General features: G+C 36.5%; 1 protein-coding gene and 1 long non-coding RNA gene across 4 annotated transcripts in view; one reads left to right on the plus strand and one right to left on the minus strand.

Moving 5' to 3' along the window:
- Nucleotides 1-2836: 2836 nt before the first annotated feature.
- LOC149079125 (uncharacterized) lies at nt 2837-5321 on the minus strand. The gene is made up of 2 exons (XR_016193636.1): nt 5115-5321; nt 2837-3034 (listed from the first exon to the last, which is right to left on the minus strand). It is a non-coding gene; the product is annotated as an uncharacterized LOC149079125 (long non-coding RNA).
- Nucleotides 5322-7762: 2441 nt separating this feature from the next.
- The window catches only part of LOC149079126 (protein FAM13A-like), a 70697-nt gene continuing 56245 nt past the window's right edge, over nt 7763-22214 (plus strand). The window contains exons 1-5 of one of the 3 annotated variants that reach the window (XM_089239997.1): nt 7763-7852; nt 12349-12646; nt 13509-13583; nt 19677-19866; nt 21972-22181. In XM_089239997.1, coding sequence (XP_089096123.1) covers nt 13527-13583; nt 19677-19866; nt 21972-22181 — 457 coding nt within the window. In that variant the 5' untranslated portion in view covers nt 7763-7852; nt 12349-12646; nt 13509-13526. Of the gene's footprint in view, nt 7853-8119; nt 8204-12348; nt 12647-13508; nt 13584-19676; nt 19867-21971; nt 22182-22214 lie in introns of those variants that run through there. The other 2 variants (XM_089239999.1, XM_089239998.1) reach the window with 2 other exon arrangements.

Here is a 22214-nt window from a genome sequence, read left to right on the forward strand (position 1 = left end):
GAGCGATGGAAATTTCGGCAAGAAAAGTGAGTAAAAAAAATTCTAAACTTTTCCACATTATCATTTGGTGCTATTCCTGCATTTTCACGTGAAAACAGGATTAATCTGCTTGTTCTTAAATTTTATTTATTTATTTTTTTGATTGACTTCAAAAATTTTATTCAACGAGCATTTTTTTTTTATATAAATTGAAAAAAAAACTTAAAATCCCCAAGTTTTTGAGAGCCATGGTTAATATACAGTACTTTAAAATTATACGTTGCTTTCGTATTATTGTTTGGATTTCTTTTATAAATAAATTTCAGCTAAGAAGGAAGGGAAATATTGCAGAAAAATATTAATATGTTTTTCGAAATTTTTAGTGTTACTTACGGCACATCATCGAAGAGTAAGTGACACGCTGATGTAAGATAATTATTTTTCTAAATTTAAAAAACAATTTCTAATTTAAAAAAAAAAAAAATTATTTCAAAAACCTCACTTTAATTTCTGAAAGTATCGGCAATGGTACCATTTTTTTAATTCTATAATTATTATTAATTTACTGTGCAATTTTTTTACACTCATTACGTTACACGTAAAAAAAGATTTTTCTCAGTGAGATTGGCGAGAATTCGCCATACCTTAATAAGGCCGCGCATCGATATATTGGTTAAGAGGCTTTCGTTCCCATAGCAACGAGTGATGCGGTTCCCTCGTAGCTTCCCCTTCACTGCAAAGTTAACCTGAAACGGACTATAGTTCGATTTTCCAATCATAAGTAGCAGCAAATTTTTTATACAGGTCATATTTTTTCCACCTTTAGTCAAAACCGTCCGAATTTGCGTATATCAACAAACAGGGCGGCCCGCTTTTGGATTATTTCTATTATTATTATTCATCCATTAGTCCTATTCCGCTTTTGGATTCACAGCCAAGCCCAAATGGAATTTTTCGGACGATATTGCTGATACAGGCTAGTAGCGGCAAATTCTCCCCAAAAAGAGCCATTTGAAAAAAAAAACCCGCGGTTGTCCAGATAGCTGACCCTCACAAGTACAAAATAATCTGTAAACTTAGGTTCATTCAAGATTAGATAAGAGAGAAGGAGCGAGCCTGTTTGTGTTTTTCTCCCTTTCTTTGGGCACTGTAAAGAAATTTACGCTCTCTCAGTATAAATAATACGAAAATATAAATTTTTTTTCAAAAAAAAAGTATTTCTCTTCCTTGAAAGCCACCCCCGCCATGGCAAGTGTTTTTGTACCGTAGTGAGAGGAATAAAAGCGATGGGGGCGGAGTCAGTTTCCTTGTTGGGAGGGGGCAGCGGTCATCAGCTCGCAAATTTCAAACGTGGCAGTTATAATGCTGATCAGGACAATTTTTAAAACCGTTTAAAGGGTTAGTTTATTTACGGCCGTATTCACCACTCACGGTCCTGAAACGCGGATCACTTGAAACCCGTTTCAGTTTTAGAACGAATTTGGCATTCACCAGTGAGTCTCGAGTGCGTATCAAGTGAAACTCGGTTCAGTTGGCGAGTATTTGGCGTATATTAGCTTGGCGAGAGTAGATCCGACGCTGATTGGATGAAGGGTTTTTGATCTCCTAATGAAGTAGAAAACTCAACGGTGTGATTCTTGTGTTTACGTTTTTCAACAATTTTTTTTCGATAAGCAAAATATGGTTTTATCATCCCCTTTTTAATGGAAATTCCATTTCATTCCAGCTACGGTTTTCTTTCCTACTTCCGCTATATCTATAATGATGGTTTTTCATTTCACTACGAAATTGCTAATATTCTCAGATTAGATAAATTATATATCGTACGTACAATCAGCTTATGCGCTTTTCATTGCTTTGAAGAAGAAAAAAAATGTATCAGCACATACAAATTTTATTAATCGTGAAGGAAAAAAGGACGGTCGCAATTGTGTAAAATTTATATTTTAAAAAATACTAATAAATTTGGAAATTTTTCAAAAAATAATTTTTATCTGAATATTTTTTAAATTATGATTGTTTTGTATCTGAAATCAAATTTTTAGATACACATATTAAAATGAAAAAGTACAAAATTCAGTGAATTTGATTTCCAAAAATTTTTTTTATGCTAATAGTAATTCTTGTGATGCACATTGAATATTAAATTACTGAACATTAATAGCTATATTTCCTATTAGCCAAATAAGTTAATATCTGAGACTGATTTTTTGTAATTTGTTGAAACTTGTATGATAGTTGCATGCAATCCTTCCTACACACAAGATGTGCCCCCTCTCAATATATAAAATGCTAAACCCAACAGTTTTCTTTTCAACAAAAAACTGTTCCAACATGTGTACTAGTTTTTTTGATTAGCTTACATAAAAAGTTAGATTCAATTCAAAACAGTTCATTATATTATTAAATATAAGTTGAAAGGACGTCCTTGAAGCTGAAAGATTCTTAAAAATAAAAAATCTGTAAACAAAGTTTCAAATCTGACAGTCAATACAAGCATTAGTGTATTGACAATTTTTTTTTTTTTAATGTGTAAAATGCATTGCCTTTGAATCATGTTTAACTAAAGGGTAAACTAACAGCCAAGACTAAAAATTAAAAAAAACTTGACATATATTGATAGATTCAACGTCATTATTCATCAACAAAATCATTTTCCATCTCTCTTTTTACTAGCAGGATTGGTAGTTAAATCTGGGGTTTTTTTAAATATATACTGTATTTACATGATAATCACAATCTAGTAATTCGTTACTTTCAAAATTTACACTGTAACTTGAACATAATTAAGGCACAAATTCAAACTACGTAAAAAAAAGCTAACATTTTCCTCACTTAAGAAATAACGACAAATCAATTATCAAAAATAATTTATTCATATTTATATGGAAGTATTTGAGATTGCTAAAAAAATAATGGTACGTATAACACACACACAAACATTGTAAATAAATATTGAGATTTTCTTCCATGATTGAGTCAGCTCGTCTTCAGTGGCCACATTTTATCATAGATGTGTTTTTACCCTACTTTTGCTCCCAAATACTTGTTTCATCTGAAAAATTAAAAACATAGTTTTCATGAAAAAAAATTTCCCTAAAGAATGAAGCAAATCATACTCATGTGTTGTGATTTCAAATACAGTGAAATCATACTGCATAATACGAATCACGTGGTACTAGTTATGTAATGATAGATTACTTAAATATTATAAATTTCATTCAATCATTGCCCAATGCTGGCATGAACTGCACATAAATAAGGTTCCAAAAAGGAATTCCATGAATTTTTGAATTGGTGTTTTGAGCACGAAAGGTATGATCACACACTAAAATCTCAATAAAATGATATTCTGCACATCAAGAAAAATTATCATTGTAGAGGGATTGCTGTTGTATTAAGATTAGAGATGTAAAATTCTTGAGAATATTGTAACGAAGGACTACTATTGTAAATAACTTGAGAATATTCTTATTATTCTTAACAAGAATATTCTCCAGTTATTTATAATATAATTATATATAATATCCTAGAGAATATTCTTTGGAAAGACTACTTTTATAAATTACTGGGGAATATTCTTATCAAAAATAATAATTTAATAATTATTCTCAAATTATTTCTCATATTAATATTCTCATCTCACATCTGTAATCGAGTGGCAGCAGTTTAACATTATACTATAGGAATTTCCAAACAAGACTTTCAAAATATTGATGTAGAGGGATTTATTTTTATATCAAGTATCATTGTAGTGAGGTTTAACTGTAAATAATAAACGAATGAACTGATATTTATACGCAAAATACTGATGCACAAATAGAATGAAATGAGCTGATAATTATATGATTTTGGATAATGAGAGTGCATCACAGAAAATATTTTTTGTTGTGCACGTGTTTTCATTTGTGCAAATACTGTGGATTCTGCTTATAAAGGTTTTTTTTTTCAAAAAATTACCATGAAAAATGTAAGCGGGGAAAATGTTTTAAACAGGAAATCTTAATAAAAATTAATTCGAGTAATAAGCAGGAAAATATTATACATGGGAATGTTATAAGCGAGATCGACTGAATATAGAAGGAAAATGTCATGTTTACACACAGCAGCAAAATATCAGCAAAGTATCAAATAAATATATTCCTGCCAAGAGGTAAAAGCTAAAAAAAGGTAATATATTTTGCTTGGCATTAATATAAATATTTTCATATTAGAGACGAAACATTTCATACACAAATTTATATTTTAGAGTGCTGTTGAATATTGTTTTGTTTAGGAATTAAAATGCACTACTGTAATGATCGCTTTTGCCTAGTACATTTTACGAGTTCTTAATGTACGAGGCTCCTCAAGAGAAAAAAAAGCCCCACAAAAATGAGATCTGGTTGAAATTTTCTAGAATTTACCAGGTAGGACCACAGAAAAATTTCTCATCTCAGGGCCCCCCCCCCCCCATCATGCTCTTAAGATGGTCCTGGTTAGGGAAAAAAATTTTTTGTATACAAGTAATACAAAAGAAAAATTTTTTGTATACACTGTATACAAGTGACTATTCCTGCAATTCAAGAGAGATATTCATGACTTCTTTTCAGACCAATGATACATTATTTTCAGAGGAAAAAACTTCAAAAGCGTGACACTATACCCTGCCATTTTAACCTTTAGGTCAGGACCGTAAATAAGTTGGGGCAACCGGAGCACTTCCCAAGGGCCGAGAGAATGGGGGCCCTCACAAAAATGTACACTTTATTTTACATAATAATACTTTCAGGGGCCCCCACTCAAGAAAAAAGTCTGCATCGAGAGAGCCCACTACCAGTGCTGTCTTAACGGATGGACCTACCCGGGGGCCTCGAGAGAAGAGGGGCCTCACAAAAATGAGATTTGGTTGAAATTTTCTGTAATTTACCTGGTAGGTCCTCAGAAAAGCCACTTGCCCGGGGGCCTATGGTGTTCTTAAGACGGCCCTGCCCGCTACGACCCTGTTTCAGGTACCATAAAGACGAATTTGTCATTAATATCAATACATGAGTATATTACTCATATTATTAAATAATCATTATTTGATAATGATCATTTTGTTAGCGAATGAAGTTCAGATTTGAAGGAAATCATAAAAAAGTATCATTACTCACCTTCTTTCGTCACTTGTTGATGGCTTCAAGAAGTAGTTGAAAGCTTTCATTGATCGGGGATAATTACTTAACATATATTTAATACCTAAACGCGGTCACTCATCACCTTATAATTAATAAATTATTCTAAATTCCCTATTTCATTCCGGGTCATCGTAAAAACAATTCAGCGCGACCGCCATTACTATGTCGATGTTTGACGATAATGTTCACTGCGCATGCGCTGAAACTCGATCCACCCTGCTGGATCGCCGATATCGGAGGTTCAGTTTCAGGCTCGAAAAGCTGGTCCGTGGATCTCGATTCAGGGGTGGTGAATACCAATTTTGAGGTGAAACGCGGTTTAGAACCTGGATCGCGTTCTGAACCTGGACGGTGAATACGGCCGTTACTGTGCTTTTCCATTATTTTTGACGTTATTTATAGTTTGTTAGGAGGACAAAGAACAATTGTTTTTCCCGGTAGGGCTTATGATGCTTTAGAGACGGCTCTGGGCTCGGCACTTTATGGAAATCGAATGAAATCTCGATCGAAAAATTGAACATCAACGCGAGTTCTTATTTGAAATTACTTTCTCTGCTTTTGTGCTACATTCAGAGCTGCAACTAGAAAAACGAAAATTTGCTCTGTCGCTTAGAGTCTGTGTTAAAGCGTCCTCTATAACCAGCTTTGGCCTGTATCCATTTTGGTACTCCTACCCATGGAGGTTCCCACCCCGTAATATTTAACGGAGAAAGAGTTTCTCGCCCAACGCTCTGAGCTTCAGACCCCCCTCACCGCGCCCTTCTTTAGTTGCACCCATGGTCAACCTTTCAACTAAGATCTTTAACTTAACTCTACAATCAAATGCCCTTAGAATTTTAAGATTTTCTACCGGATGGTTGATGCTGTGAAAAAAAAATTGCTCATTAAAATAAAAGGAAAAATTTTACCAATTTTTTTTGTAGTTCCAGTTTTCTCCTGATGCCCTAAGCACGTGCTTATTTTGCTCAATGGCTAATCTGGCACTGCTGACCCTCCACCACATGACGGGCCTGTCGTTAAGGCGCCCTTCAGAGAAGGGAGTGTTACTTCTTCCATTCAGAAATATAGAAAATAGAGGTCTAAAGTTCTAAAAGATATCTTTTCTTTTGTCACTATAATGGTGTTATCTATTGCAAAAATTGGGAAAAGTGACGTTAAGAAGAGTGCGTACGCAAACGTCCCTTTTTCCCGGTTTGCGATTCTGGTAACCTTAATTTTCACCTGTCGTCTACTACTACTGCTTAACCGTGCATGCACATCGTACATATTCCTCTTCGGGATTTCTAACGAATTGGCACATGCCGAAATGTGTGTTCTGAATGAATGGGTGGCCCTAACGTATCTATGTCGCAGAGTTACGCTTGTTTCGTGTTCCTGCTGCCATCTATCTCCCATTTTCTGAAGTAAGATGGAAATGCTTGAATTTACATGTTATGCACCTGTCGTCTGCTTTTTTGAAGGCACTTTCTTTTGGAGACTCCTTATGTGCCACGAAAAGATCAAACCTCTTGATCCAGTTCAGGTTTTGCCTATTGGGAATTGAGCTGAACGAAGACTTCTGCCTCATTCACACGAAGTTTATCGTCATTGCATTAGTTACTTCTAATTTTGAAGTTAGATAACAGCACCAGTACCATAAATAAAACTGGAAAACTCACTCGTTCCCTTCTTTTCTGGAGGAACTTTTACGTGGCTCCAAATGTCTGGGAGAAGAGCTGAACTTTTAGATTGATCCAGTTCAGTCGGCTTAAAGCCGGGTTTTCCTAGGAGCAGGTTTTCTGTGCCGTAGCTTTAAGCCAGGTTTTCCTAGGAATAGGTTTGTTGCGCAGCGTGAACCGAATTAGACTATTTCACGCCGACAGAAACGTGTTACATAATCACGCTACGCGTTTTCCTAGCGAGGCGCATCTATTCTCCTCTAAGGGTGCATCAGATCAGGGCGGCTATATAAAGTATATGGCTTTGGCATCAGCTATTCTGTCGTCTGCATGCTCCGGTTTGAAGGGAAGGAAACGAAAACACACAAGAGTGAAGAGAATACCGGCGAAACAGGGCCGTCTCTATTCTACCGGTAGAATAGAGACGGCCCTGGCAATACCGTCTAGAGCAGACCGTCTACTCTAGACGGTATTGGCACGACGCATTTGACTCCTCCAGAAGCAGTCGGCCAATCACGCCCGACGTACAGCGCTGTCTTCAGGCGTATTGCGCTCTGTAGGAAAACAGTCATGCTGCTTTTCTCACTGGTGAGTGGACGGCGTGTCGCGCTGGGTGAATGACGTTGCGCGCGGCACAGGAAACCTGCTCCTAGGAAAACCCGGCTTTACTTGTTCGGAATTGAATTGAACTGAACAAAAACTTCTGCCCTATTGAGAACAACTCAACATCACTACATCAGTCACTTTTAGTTATATCATTAGATGGCAGCACTATATATCAAACCATTGAAGAACTATATTTTCATCCGTCGTCTGCTTTATATTAAATAACCAATCATCAGATAACGAATTCAAACGTCAACTTATTTATTCATTGGAACGTATTTTCGAATCGATTCATCATTTAATAAATATTCATCGATAAATTATCGATCTTTCATCGCCTTCGAACGCATGAAAAGGAAAAAAAAAAATAATGTCTGAAGTTTGTTTTCCTTGACAGTCAGTCCTCCATTTAAAAGCCGATCGTTGTTTATCATCCATCAGTGAGAAACAGTGAGTATTATTACATGGGGATTTTGTTTTAGCTTTTAATGTTGAATCAATCGCATCATCATGTTGAGCTAGCGCTAGTTTTGAACATGATTATGGTCATTATGCGTCTTGGTGTGGATCCCGATCGAGGTTTGGAATTTGGATTCGAGCCAAGTCCCTCCGACCGAGCTCCAAACCGTAAACATATCAAATTAAATTCCTCTCTTTTCCCACCCGGAGGATAAAAAACACTTAGGTCTTTTCTTTTCTATTTATTCCCGAGCTAGTTATCTCCCCACCTCTCTCCCCTTTTTTCTTTTTCCTATTTATTTATATGAGGATAAGTGAACTCTGCTCCTCGATGGTAATTTAGTAAGGCAAATTTTTTCCTATACAAGTCTTAATTGATGATTAATTAATTAATATTTGATGATTAATTATGTGTGTATGAAAGTTTTCTATATTTAACAGTGAGTTTGATTGCGGGGAGCTAATGGAAGATTTATTTTTAGTGTGGAGCTTGTTTTTATGTCAGTAGACCTAAAGCTGGTCCTAGGTTCGAGTCCCAGTGGTATTTTTAATCGTTTAGGTCACACAATTCTCAACCTATGGCCCGCGGGTGAAATGTGGTCCTCTGAGTCATCTGATATGGCCCGTGACCATATACCTAATTTCTTAAAAATTAACTAAGAGGCACATATATATAAACGGATCATACCTAAGTGACCGTGACATATTCTCAGATCTCTTAAGTTACCAGCAACACATTAATATACCACTTGAAGTAATGGATGACACAGTTCTACAGCAACCAAGTGACCCACAGCACAGTTCCAGATTATTCAAGCAACTCGTGGCACATTTACAGATGACTGGCAAGTCCCACTGTGCAGTTTCATATCAATTATTAAATTGGCATGCGGCACATTTACATACTACAAGTGGTATTTAAATGTGCAGGAAGGTATGTAACTTGTTGCAGGGTTTCAGAGCAATTAAGTGGCCCATAACTTAAATGACTGGTGCACATTTACGTGACCTGCGGCGCTATTCTAGATCACTTAATTTAATTACTCTTTACACATTTTCAAACCAGTGAAGTATCTGGCACTCTCCTAAAAGTTGAGCACCCTTGGTGTTTAAATGTTGTTGTATGGTGACAGTGTCTTATGCTTCGAACAACTGAAACAGCTTTCTACATGGGGGTTTTTGATGATGATTTTCATGAGGATAAATGCTGATCAAAAGAGTGTGTGTGAATCATAGTCACCCTCCTCCTGTACGCCTGTGTCTTAAAGTTGCTCTTTTGTTCACTCGCATGCTCGCACAATCTCTAGTTCACTCTTTTGATCATTCACATGCTTGCGGTCACTGTTTTGGTTGCTCACTGATCTAGTCCCTTGCTCTCTTTGTCACTCCTGCTATCACGCACTGTATGGGTCACTTTTTTTGGTCATTCACATGCTTGTACAGTTTTGGTCTTGCATGCTTGCACATGCTCTAAATTACTCTTTTGGTTTCTCATTGACTGAGTCACTTGTTCTCTAGTCACACTTTTGGTCACTCAGGTGCTTGCACATTCTTTTGGTCAATCATGTTTCCACACTATTTTGGTCACTAACGTTCTTTCAAACTCTGTAGGTCACTCACTGATGTGGTCCTTCACTCTCTAGCAGAAACAAATTTATGGTTTCATTATTTGCAGGATACACAAACATTTTCCGATCTTCTCGTACTTATTCAATTATTTTTCTTGACCACTCATTTCTTAAATTTGCTACCCACCCCCCAAATTTCCCATCCTGGATTATATAGTCTACTAAGCCCCCTTGTAAATAAGCCACTGACCATAGTAATAGTGCAAATAATTTATGATTTAGTTACAGGAATCACTATCTAGGGACTTAGAGCCATTCAGCTTCCCCCCCCCCCACCCATCATTTACACAGGTTTAGTTGGTAGGTGATTTAGTTGTTAATTAGAACAGAATCTGGTCTATTTTACAATTATGTAGGCACTATATATGTGTGTATACCAGTGGGCGTGGTCTCGTATTATCCAATGAGTATTCACTACTTGATTACTTTCATTGGTTGAGTATTTTGAGCATTTGATGACTTGAAATTCAGTTAAATACTTAATCGCGTTAGATTTGTGTTAGATTAAAGAAATATAACAAGCACCTGTTTGTGCACAACCATAGATTTGCCCTCTTTATAAGGGGTACTCTTTTCTCCCGGAGCCTCATGAAGATGAATAACCACTTTACTCCCAGGGCATGTGCAGTGTACATCTTTTCATTTAGATATTCAGTAACCAGGATATATGTCCCGTATGTAATTCCACATTGTTGCCCTGGGTAACAATTTTGATTGGGGTAGCAAATTGTGAGGAAAACTGTTATAAAATCATAGACGGGTGAGATTTCAGGGAAGGGGCAGCAAAATTGGGCTTGAAATTTAGCTGCCCTTCCCCTTGAAAGAATCCCAGTTATGACCCTGGGTGTCAATATCAATTTTCTAGTTGCTATGGTGACCTGAAGCTTGTCAAGCCCCCTGTAAACCAGTAATTATGCATAGACACCAATCTCCGGAATTTTTTATTTATTTCACTACATTTATTACTTTAACAGCAATTAGGTATAACTAATTATCAAATGAAATAGCTTAAATTTGATAACATGGAAAAATCATATTAAAAAAACCATTTTAACTTAATGTTATATTTATCGGTTTTCCATGTTAATCCCAGATATGTGTTTTTTATTCTGCATTTACCTCATAAAATTTAATTAAATGGAAGTAGGCTAATTGTAAAGAAGAAGACATATGTAAAAATGATCAGTTTTTGCTTCGTAACGTTGGTTTTCCGACATTTAAACATAACATGTGTAAACATAACCACAATGAAATCTTGAGTTCATCATGTTGAATTGAAGTTTATCTTTAATGTTCAGTAAATTTGAGTGATTCATTAATGATTTATCAAATTTACTGAGACAATCTGAGGCTTATAGGCTACATTAATAACCAGTTATTATACTGCAAGAGGTCTGACCTCTCTGTCCTGAACCAACTATAATCTCTAGGTCCCTTAGGTGTAACCTGCTAATCATCATCATTAGGTAGCACTAGGTCTGAATTTGCGACCGGTGCATGAGGCAATTGAAATTTTGTGAGTAAAATTTCTTTTTTGTCTTTTGCTGAAATAAAAGGGTGGGCTCAAGAGTCAGATTCTTGTTAAGGAAAAAGAGATAGCACGCCAATGTCAATCAGATGCGCCATGGGCATTAAATGACTGTGGTGCAGCAAATATGATTGAATGATCTGCAGGCTACAGACTAATATCGTTGAGTCTCTAATGGTCCGCATTCAATGTAAGTTAATATAGGAAAAGATGAGAAGGAAAAAAAGATCACACAGTATGAAAAGATGCAAAGAGGAAGAAATTAAAGAGGGAGGGGTTAGAGACTAGGATATTCTTCTTGGAAAGGAAATGGGGCTTGCTTAGTAAGAATCTGGCAAATAAGGATGCCGAGATAGATTATAGTAATCAACGGGGGAGAAAGATCATATTAAGACTCTTTTGAAAGTCTTTTTTTCTTTTAATTCACTCTGTATATAGTTGTTTGTGGGTTCCCAAATGATTTCCCACCACCCATGGGGAACTTTCTGGCATTTCTTTAAAATGGCTGTTGAATATTCAGATGATCAACTGTTTTTATGAAGATCTAGGCCAAAGGTGTTCAACCTTCAGGAAAGTGCAGGCCACTTCATTGATTTGTAAATGTGTTAAGGGTCACTTAATTGAGTGATCTGGAACAGCACCACAGATTATTTTAAGTGATCTGTAAATGTGACTTGTGTGACCTGTAAATATGCTGCAGGTAACTTAAGTGATCGGAGTGTACATGGGCCACTTAAGTGTACTGGCACTACACTGGAGGTCACTCAAGTGATCTATAAATATGCCAATGGTCAGTCAAGTAATCTGGGAGTATGTCATTGGCCCCGCAAGTGGGCTATGTGGAGCTGCATGCTAGTCACTTAAGTAATCTGGAAATGTGCTGCTTAGTGTATTCTTCATCCTGCCAGGCCCTTTGTAAGCTGCTGTATTCGACTTGAGGGCAGGACTCTGCAATAAATTCTCGCATTCCGCTGCTTACTATATTTTTGCAAAGTTAAGTGTGAGCTTGCAGGCCACATCAGATGACTCTAAGGGTCAAATTTGGCCTGAGGATGATCTAGTTTGTATGCTTTGAACCCTACTTCATGAAGATCTTTTTTTTTTTTGCGCACTCTGTATTCCATTCTTCATGAAAAAATTTTTGATCAATCAGTGTTTTACATTGTTAATTGATTGTTAATTAATAAATGTGTAGATGATTTATATAAATATTGTTGGAATTTATCCCTTATTATCCTGGGGAAAAAAATTTTTTTAGAAGAAAATGAGACTTTTTGTGGTGTAATTTATTAATTTATTGTTTTAATGTTATTTTTTTTATATTATTTCAGTTTCAAGAGTTATCAGTCGTAGCGGTGAGGAGAAGAGGAGCTTGCTTCTGCTAGAGCGGCTCTGGATCACATAAACGAATGCTTACTTTAAGGCTTGTATCTTGTAGAGCTCTGAAACAACCGTGAGACGGCTGTTTCCATCTTCAGTCCGTGCCATAATATATAACTGGTGCTGTAGAGTAGTGTACAGTATTAATCACCATAAATGCCGCTGTATTTTAAGTACAAAGAGTTATACATTGCCCTGTAAAGCTTTGTTTGTTTTCATTTATCGTCACGTGCTGTATTGTCTAGACTGGTAAGCTTTTCTTCTTTTTCTTGTTCTTTTTTATCAAATTGAAGTGTCTTCAAAAATCAAGCCTATCTCGTTAGTTAGTTCATCAGCTATCCCATTGTCATTGCTATCCCTTATTTTACACAGCTGCAATTGTGAGGTTTATGATTGGAACAATGGTATATGTCTATTCCTTCAATTTTTGAGTTATCTTTGAAAAATATGCTAATTTGGTTTTACTACTGCTTATAAATAAATTCTTATTTGGAAAAAATTGATTAGGTATGTCACAATCAAGCATTAGCAATATTTCATGAGAACTGACTACTATTATACTGGACATGCACCTTGTAAGCATTCTTCTGAGAGAAATTTTATAAATTTGTGCATGGAGGAACAGGACAGAAGTTTGAGTTAGGGACATTCTTTCAGGGTGTGGGGGCCCTTTAGCAAGATAAATAATTTTCTCTTTCTTGTGTTATTTTGAATTTTATTTTCGAAGTTTTTTTAATATTATATTAATGGTAATACTTTTTTTTAAATATATTTCTACCATGAGTGCAGGGCTTCTCAGGGCTGTCACACACCCGCTAGGGGCGATTTTCGAAGTTTTTTTAATATTATATTAATGGTAATACTTTTTTTTAAATATATTTCTACCATGAGTGCAGGGCTTCTCAGGGCTGTCACACACCCGCTAGGGGCGGCTCTATGTGGAAAGACATTTTTAAATGAGTCCTTATAAGAATAAAATTACCCTGGTTCTCAATAGATGTTATTAAATTACATCTTAAGCAGAATACAAATATTTTATATTGCAACCATATTATATGCATGTATTTTAAATGATTTATTCTATGTTTTTAGTGTGAATTTTTTTTAACAGTGTCCTCATGTTTGGAATATGCGAAACTCCATTTTTGATATTAGTAGCTACATTAAAATGACCATGTCCAATCAGGTGAGTGTGTAGTTATGTTTTTTTTTTTTTTTATCTGTAGTTGGATATAATGAGGGATTAGATCTACAAAAGTAATCTTTGTCGAAAAATCGCATTAAGGGGGCGCAAGACTTGTGAACATAGGAAAATGTGAAAAAAGTAACATCGGTTTGAAATTCCATTAAAAATCATAAAAAGCATAATTTGTTTTTCAAATTTTTGTACCTATCTTAAAGGGTTTCTATTCTTTAGTATACTTTTGCTTCAAATTTTAGAAAAGTATTGTGGTTTTTTTTTTTGTAATTTAAAATAAAATTAAGAAAACTGTCAAAATGTTTAACACACACCCTCGCTGTGCGCATGATTTCGTCTTCATTTATGTATATTTTTTAACAAAAAAAAATTGTTTTGTGTTTAAAATTCGCTGTTTAATAGAATGAAGCAGCCATTTGAAGATATGTTAATTGTAAGTATTTTAAAAAATTCAAATTTTATGAATTTTTTTCAAATTTTAAATTTTATAAATTTTTTAAACTTTAATGTATCAACACTATTGAGGTTCATTCTGTGCACCTAACAAAGGAGCACATTCTTACCAAATTTCATAGTCATTTTAAAATTAGTTCTTGAAATATCGTGAGCTCAAGGCTCAAAAAACACATTTTGAGAAAAACTGGTTTAAAGATTGAAAAACATAAAGTCTTATGAAAATGTCTTTTCCCAAACCAAAAATTGCTCATAAAATTGAAAAATCACTCAAAGTTTAAGAATTTGAGCATTTGTTGGTGTTATCCTCATGTTTTAATACCTTCTTTGTCATTTTTAATGTGTGATGGGACTATGACTTCGTACACTTCAGACTCGTTCATTTTCTCGTTTTGATACTCAGAAACATATATGAAGATATTTCCAGTAGAGGTGTTGAATAATGTTAGGTCTTCAATACATTTTGTGAATTGTGGTTCAAAAACATTATTTCTTCACAATAACTATCATTAAAAGGTGTTCAAAGTTTCATAATTGGCCTGTTCAGAGACTAGGAAGTCCTCTACAAAAAAAAAACTTCACTGTATGGACACATCACTTGGCACAGGAAAATGATGCATAATAAATTGAAACACTGTTGTTATTTGTGACCTTTATACTCCTAATTAATGACCCTCCCTCCTTGAATTCTTGTTTGAATATATTGTTTCTTATATCAAATAATCACTCATGCATACTAAGTTACATAAAATAGTTGGCACTGTAATTTTCCAATGCTTGAGATGAACAAAGTAAGGTTCCGGGACGAATCGTCAGGGAAGCTGCTAAACGAAGAAGCAAAAGAGGGAAAAACTACCCTGAAAAATATAGCGCGGGAGCCACAGAGAGAAGAAAAGAGAAACGCTCCCCCTGGGGTCTTTTTTCCTGATTATTATTATGATGAGTGTGCTGTTGTAAGGTGTGATGTGCTCGTTGTGTAGCACTTTTCTCTATCCTCCTTAATCAAAATAAATATGATTATTGTTTTGAAAGACGACTCATCAATGAGTACGTGTTCAGTTACTCGACCACGAAGAGGGAGGATCGTTACTGGCGCAGTCGGTAGGATTTAGAACTGAAAAAAAATCGGGGGAACATTTTGAAGAATAACACTCATGAAGAAGGACAAAATGGCCACAGCGTTCCTCCATTGTCAAGCTGAAAGAGAAAGCATGGACTGCTGATGACGGGTGGTTCCTGAGAGCACCATTGCTCTGCAGTTGAAAGGTGAAGAGCATCGTTTGCTCCAGAGGCGTATGAGGCGAGCATCAGCTCCAATGGCATATTCAGCGAGCATCAGCTCCAGTGGCGTATTCAGCGAGCATCAGCTCCAGTGGCGTATTCAGCGAGCATAAGCTCCAGCGGCATAGTTGACGAGCATCATTGCTCCAGAGGCGTAGGTGGCGAGCATCAGCTCCAGCGACGTATTCAGCGAGCATCAGCTCCAGTGGCGTATTGAGCGAGCATCAGCTCCAGTGGCGTATTCAGCGAGCATCAGCTCCAGTGGCGTATTCAGCGAGCATCAGCTCCAGTGGCGTATTCAGCGAGCATCAGCTCCAGTGGCGTATTCAGCGAGCATCAGCTCCAGCGGCATAGTTGACGAGCATCAGCTCCAGCGGCATAGTTGACGAGCATCAGCTCCAGCGGCATAGTTGACGAGCATCAGCTCCAGCGGCATAGTTGACGAGCATCAGCTCCAGCGGCATAGTTGACGAGCATCAGCTCCAGCGGCATAGTTGACGAGCATCATTGCTCCGGCGGTTCGTGTGGCGAGCATCAGCTCTAGTGATATACGTGAGAGCATTATTGCCCTGTTGTGCATCAAGTGAGAGCATCATTGCTCTGTTGTTTATCAAGTGAGAGCATCATTGCTCTGTTGTGTATCAAGTGAGAGCATCATTGCTCTGTTGTTTATCAAGTGAGAGCATCATTGCTCTGTTGTTTATCAAGTGAGAGCATCATTGCTCTGTTGTGTGTTGAAACGGTGGTAATTACGCGAGTACTGATTTTTTTTTTTGTTGGAAAGATACGTCAGTATTATTCGTTCAGAAAATGATTTTTTTTTTTTTGAAACGTCAGTTTATTATTGAGAATGTGATTTTTTTTTTTTTTTTTTTTTTGAACAGCAGTATTATCGCACATACTAATTTTTTTTTTACAATTATCTTCGAATGTACGATTTTATATATATATATATATTTATTTTATTTTTTTTTTTTTTTTGGGGTTTGTTTGAAATACGTCAGTATTATTGTGCATATATCTATCTATATATATATTTTTTTCTCGAATGATTAGTCATTAGTATATGACGTAGACTAGGTGCGAACATTTATATAAGTGAAAAAAAAAACGCTATACCAAGCAACATGGCATACCTCGGGCGTGCAAGGAGGGATGATTTGGTGGTTTTGGCAGAAGAGTTGGGTCTGGTGGTCAAGGACGGATCGAACATATTGGACTTGAGGAATAGCATCCTCAAATGTGACGGCTATGACGAGGAGTTCATCCGAGAGCAGTTAGCCGTCATCAAGGGAGACAGGGAAGCACGAGAAGAGCGTGACCTAGCTGAAGGGAGGATGCATGAAGAACGAGAACACCTCTTTCGAATGGAAAAACTCCGCCTGGAGATGGAAAGGACGAACGTGTCCACAAATGGACGACAGAATTTTACCTCATTCAGTACGGAACTGACGAGGCTTGTTCCAAAATTTGACGCCAAGGAGGATGATATCGCCTTATTTCTCATAATATTTGAACGCCAGGCGAATAGAATCGGGGTGGACAAAAGAAACTGGGTGTCAGCTTTGCTGACCTTATTGCCGTCAGACATAACCCAATTAATCGCCCGAGAATCGGAAGAGAAGTTTGATGATTATGAGTACATTAAGGAGATCCTCCTTAGAAAATTCAAATTAAGTGCGGAACATTTCCGGCAAAAATTCACCAAACATCAACGCAACCCGGCGAAATCATGGCGAGAATTTGTCTTCGAAATAGCGAATTTCTTCGAAGAGTGGATCCGGGGTCTGGACGTTGGTGACTTCGAGACACTGAAAAGCCTTGTCATTACTGACCAACTAAAACGACGAGTTCCCGGCGATATACGTGACCATTTCGTGGACGAATGGGCCTCTTTCATATCTCCGTCTATCCTAGCTGACAAGCTAGATGAATACGAAAGTGTGCGGTCAAACTTCAAGAAGTTGGGCTCGGGCAATGATAACGTGAAAGATGAAGCAGGCAAATATGGTAACAGTAGAAGTTTTCCTCCTAAAGCACCGAATTCCAGGCCAGGACTCAAAACCGAAACACGTAGAACCTTTGTGAAGCCAACTTGCTATTCTTGTGGCTCGGTTGGGCACATATCGAGGGCTTGCAACAATAACGCGAAAGGGCATGCCGTTGTGAATGCACAGAGTCAATTAACGACGGTGGAACCAAGTGAAGCCTCGAATATTTTGACGGTGAAGGTTTCGGTTCCTGTGTCTTCTGCGAAGGTCACGGGGAAAATCGATGAACTTAAAATTGCACCCATCAAATGCGGAACGAAAAAATTTAAAGCGATTATTGATAATGGAGCTCAGATATCAGTTCTGAGAGAGGATTTGGTGCCTTCGAACTGCGACGGAGAAGGCACTATACGAATAATATCTGCGTTCGGGGAAACTGAGGTAGCGGCACTGAAAGTTATCCCGATGAGAATCGATGATGGTATGCACAGCGACATTCCTGTAACTTGTGCCGTGTCGAAGAAACTTGTTAACGACATGTTAATATGCTCAACTGCGTACGAGGCGCTGTCGGAAAGTGTGCAGCTCACTGGGTCCATTCGGCATACCGGAGACTCAACGATGTCGGTCGTACAACTCCTGGATTCGAACGTGGAAGGAGGGAACTGCATCCCTGATGCATCACAAGTCCCCGATAAAGGAGACAAAGACTTTATCGGTTTGCTAATTGGAGATGGCGATCTCGAGAAGGGCTGGGACTTCATACGTCTGGGCCAAAGACCTTATGGCGTAAGGAATGGTGTTCTCACTCACTCCGAGAACGTAAACGGCGAAAATATCGTACAGGTTGTCGTTCCCACCTGCAAACGAATGGAAACGCTTCGGATGGCCCATGAAATACCTTTGGCAGCACATCTAGGGGAGCGCAAAACGAAACAACGCATGAAGTATTCGTCGTACTGGCCTACCATCAAAAAGGATGTTCAGAAGTTTCGTAGGAGTCGTCGAGAATGCCAAGTCAGACGCACCGTCACGTATAGAGATCGCCTACCCATCCAACCAATCGTGAGACCCGAAAACCCATTCGAGGTCTGCTGCGTTGACTACATTGGACCCTTAGAACCCAAGTCAAGCAGAGGCCATACATTGCCAGAGTACAACACGTGGGACTGATATTTGATCAGGACGTAGAATTTGGAGATGTGGACTACGCTCCTGTTCACATAAAAATGAAATCAGTCCAGGACATTCAGAACCACGTAATGGGGTTATCTAATAAGCTGGAAGTTCACAGCAACGGCAATTATTCGAAACCGAAAGAATTTTTAGACGTGTTCAGCAGTCGGGGAATGTATATATTAGGAAAGTACACGGAAAATGTTTGTAAATGTGAATGCATTCAGTGCATATGTATTACTAATGTGTACTGAGTATGGTATTTTCATTGATCCCACGATGGTAATTGTTGATTTTGTGATTTTTTTTTTTGTATGTGTGCTTGAACATGTTTTTCTTTGTTCATTTCTTTTCCTAAATGTGGTAAGCTCAGTTGTCTTGAAAAAAAAGATAGACAATGAGCTCCCAAGGGGGGACGAGTAAGGTTCCGGGACGAATCGTCAGGGAAGCTGCTAAACGAAGAAGCAAAAGAGGGAAAAACTACCCTGAAAAATATAGCGCGGGAGCCACAGAGAGAAGAAAAGAGAAACGCTCCCCCTGGGGTCTTTTTTCCTGATTATTATTATGATGAGTGTGCTGTTGTAAGGTGTGATGTGCTCGTTGTGTAGCACTTTTCTCTATCCTCCTTAATCAAAATAAATATGATTATTGTTTTGAAAGACGACTCATCAATGAGTACGTGTTCAGTTACTCGACCACGAAGAGGGAGGATCGTTACTAACAAGTACACAAAATTTAAAAAGAGGTACGATAAACATAGTGGGAAAATTTGAGAAGCTATTCCATATTTACGTAAGACCACCATAATCTCTGTTTATGAGCAGTGTATTATAATACTAATAATTAACACAATATATATAGCATTGATTATTAGTTTTTTCTTTCGTGATATAATGCTTTTATATTCGATTACAGTGTTTTGGTTACATTTGACATCCATATTTTTTCAACTACCTCGGTGGGCCATTTGCCTGTTGTGGCCTTTGTGTTTGTATTTTTGATTGTTACAATGCTTTGCTGACGAGAGAGTTAACACGTACTAGTCTCTTTGAAAGGAATTGCATATGAAGTTCTGTTGCAAAGTTTTCTTTAGTAAATCAAAGCTGTGTACAATACTTAGAGAATAAAATGTACAATTGATATGTATTTCTTGATTACTAATGACATTTTTTGGTTTCAGGAAGCTTCCTGTGAAAGTCGCATTGAGAAAATGCGAAAATTTCTCAGCTCACCCTTGACTAGAAAAAAACCATCTGGATCGCAGATGAAAACATTTGGAACCTCACTCGAAGTTTTAATACAAAGAACGCCATCAGAATCTTCAGTGCCATTTATTGTGACAAGGATCTGTCAATACATCGAAAGCACAGGTGGAGAATTATTTTTTTAAATAGATATTTGAAAAAAGTATAATTCTTGTAAAAAAAACTTTCAGAAAAAAGTGTGTAAAACTATGAATCAAAATTGAATGAAATATTCAGTATAAAATGTTTGACACTTTTTGTACAGATGATGTTAACCAGTTAATCGGTTAGTACTCAGGCTTTCAGGTCTGCAACTGAAATTTTTCTGATCTCAGACATGGTTTTATTTGTCTATTGAACACTGCATATTTTATTCTGAGTATAATTAGTAATGTGGCAAACTTGGTTGTTTAAATAATGCTAACAAGGTGTGTTTTAATAGCTACAAAGATTTTTCTCTCTTGACTCTGATCATCACAAATAGATACAATATAAACTACATATGCTTGCCTGAATTTGCTTTACCAAGAGACTTTGTAAAAGCAGTTGCTTAATCCAAAATACAATTAGCCTTTGTACTATTTAAGACATGAAGTACTGTATTTGCTCCAATGTAATGCACACCTTGTTTCTAAGCTGTGTAATAATTTCTTTCCTCATAAAATTTTATCTATTTATTTTAACACTTATCCAAATAGTTTCAATTTCTCAAGAGAAATGCACGCATTTTTGATTTGAGTAAATACAATCTTGATGCTTTAAACCAGTGTTTCCCAAAGTGGGTGATGGAATGGTCCAGGGGGGCGATAGAAGCTACAGACTTAACATAGGATCCTATGGGTTTACTTGAGTTGGGGGGCGATGAGAGAAAAAATTCTGGAGAATGGGGCGACGGAATGAAAAGTTTAGGAAACTATGCTTTAAACAGATGTAAATTATGAAACTTTTTTCATAAATTATGATCTGGTAAAACTTTGCTAAACAGAGCCCCTTTTAGCTGTGTTTTTTTTTTGCGTCTTGAGTTCATTCTGTTAAGATGTTAAAACTAGAAAATATTTCTCAGGCTTGTAATTGAAAGTTTTATAATATATTTTAACATTCCTGTGAAATTTTGTGAAAGTACTAGGAACAATTTTTTGATATTGTGAACTTATCAGTCATGATCCTATAAAAAAATTTTCTTTTTCTGTCGTCTTATAGGCCAAATTAAAATTTTCTACAAAGCGTGCGAGCCACCACATCACACCTTGATATTCCCAGTTATTAAAAAAAGTTTGCCAAATTATTGAAAACTTCTCTATTTACTCTAAAATAATTTTTATTAAATTTGAAATTATTATTATTATTATTATTTTTGAAAATAACTTCTTTCACTGATTTTTTTATCAAACCTATTGATTAGACCTATTTTTTTTTATTAATGCTGAAATTTGTACCAATAGTTTTAAAATAATTTTTTCATTAATTTTAAGTTTTCATTAATTATGAAATTATTTTTTTCAGTAGTTCTATAATTATTTTTTCATTAATTATAAATTTTTATCTTTCAATTATGAATTTTTTTTCAGTAATTTTAAAATTGTTTCTTTAATTAAAATATTTTTCAGCAATTCTGCAAATTCTGTATACTTTTTGGATAACAAGTTTTGCTTCTCAAAATATATGAAATGATAGGTAGATCTCAAAAAATGTTTTGCCTCTGTGTCCTTCGTTACGTTAGCACTTTTAATACATCAAACGCATAGCATTTTACTATTGAATCTAGAAAGTATTTCACAGTTCTAAGTACAGCAGAACAGATTTCAGTGCCCAGTGCTCTTTTAATGATTTTTTTAAATTCAATTGGTTTTCTATGTAAAGTAGTTATTTCCTCAAAATAAAGTAAGTGGGCCATAGCAAAACACCCTGAGGGCCACATTTGGCCCATAGGTCATGAAGTGAAGACCCTGTTCTATGCTGTCTGGTGACAACCTCATTGACTTAGTTCTTGTTTTTACTGAGGATGTATACTTCAGTTTTGGAAGAAAAAATAATTCTTCACTTTCCCCTTTTGGAGATTTCTTTTTTCCCTCTAAGTGGTTGGTGGCCATTTGGGACAGAGTCGTAAGATCTCACCAATGACCTTTAAATTTACAGGCTATTATATCAGCCATGAAAGCTTGTATCAATAAGTCTCATTTAAATAGCTGTTTTTATTCTAATCATTTTTCAATTCTTTATTTTTCTTTCAGGATTGACGCAGGAAGGCTTATTTCGCATTAGTGGCAATGCACGATTAATTGAAAAGTTGAAGCTGTGCTTTGACCAGTCTGGAGATGCACCATTAGAAACAGAAGGGGATGTAGCATCAGCTGCTGCATTGCTGAAATTGTTTTTGAGGGAATTGCCTGATCCTATTATTCCCCTGAGCATGCATCAACAGTTTCTCAATGCTGTCAAAGGTATAGTAGTATAAAAAACAGAGAAAAATAAGA

The sequence above is a fragment of the Pholcus phalangioides genome, unplaced genomic scaffold, assembly GCF_987345545.1.
Source record: "Pholcus phalangioides strain wild (caught in Gottingen) unplaced genomic scaffold, Ppha-v1.0 ptg000012l_1, whole genome shotgun sequence".
In the NCBI taxonomy this organism is placed as follows: domain Eukaryota; kingdom Metazoa; phylum Arthropoda; class Arachnida; order Araneae; family Pholcidae; genus Pholcus; species Pholcus phalangioides.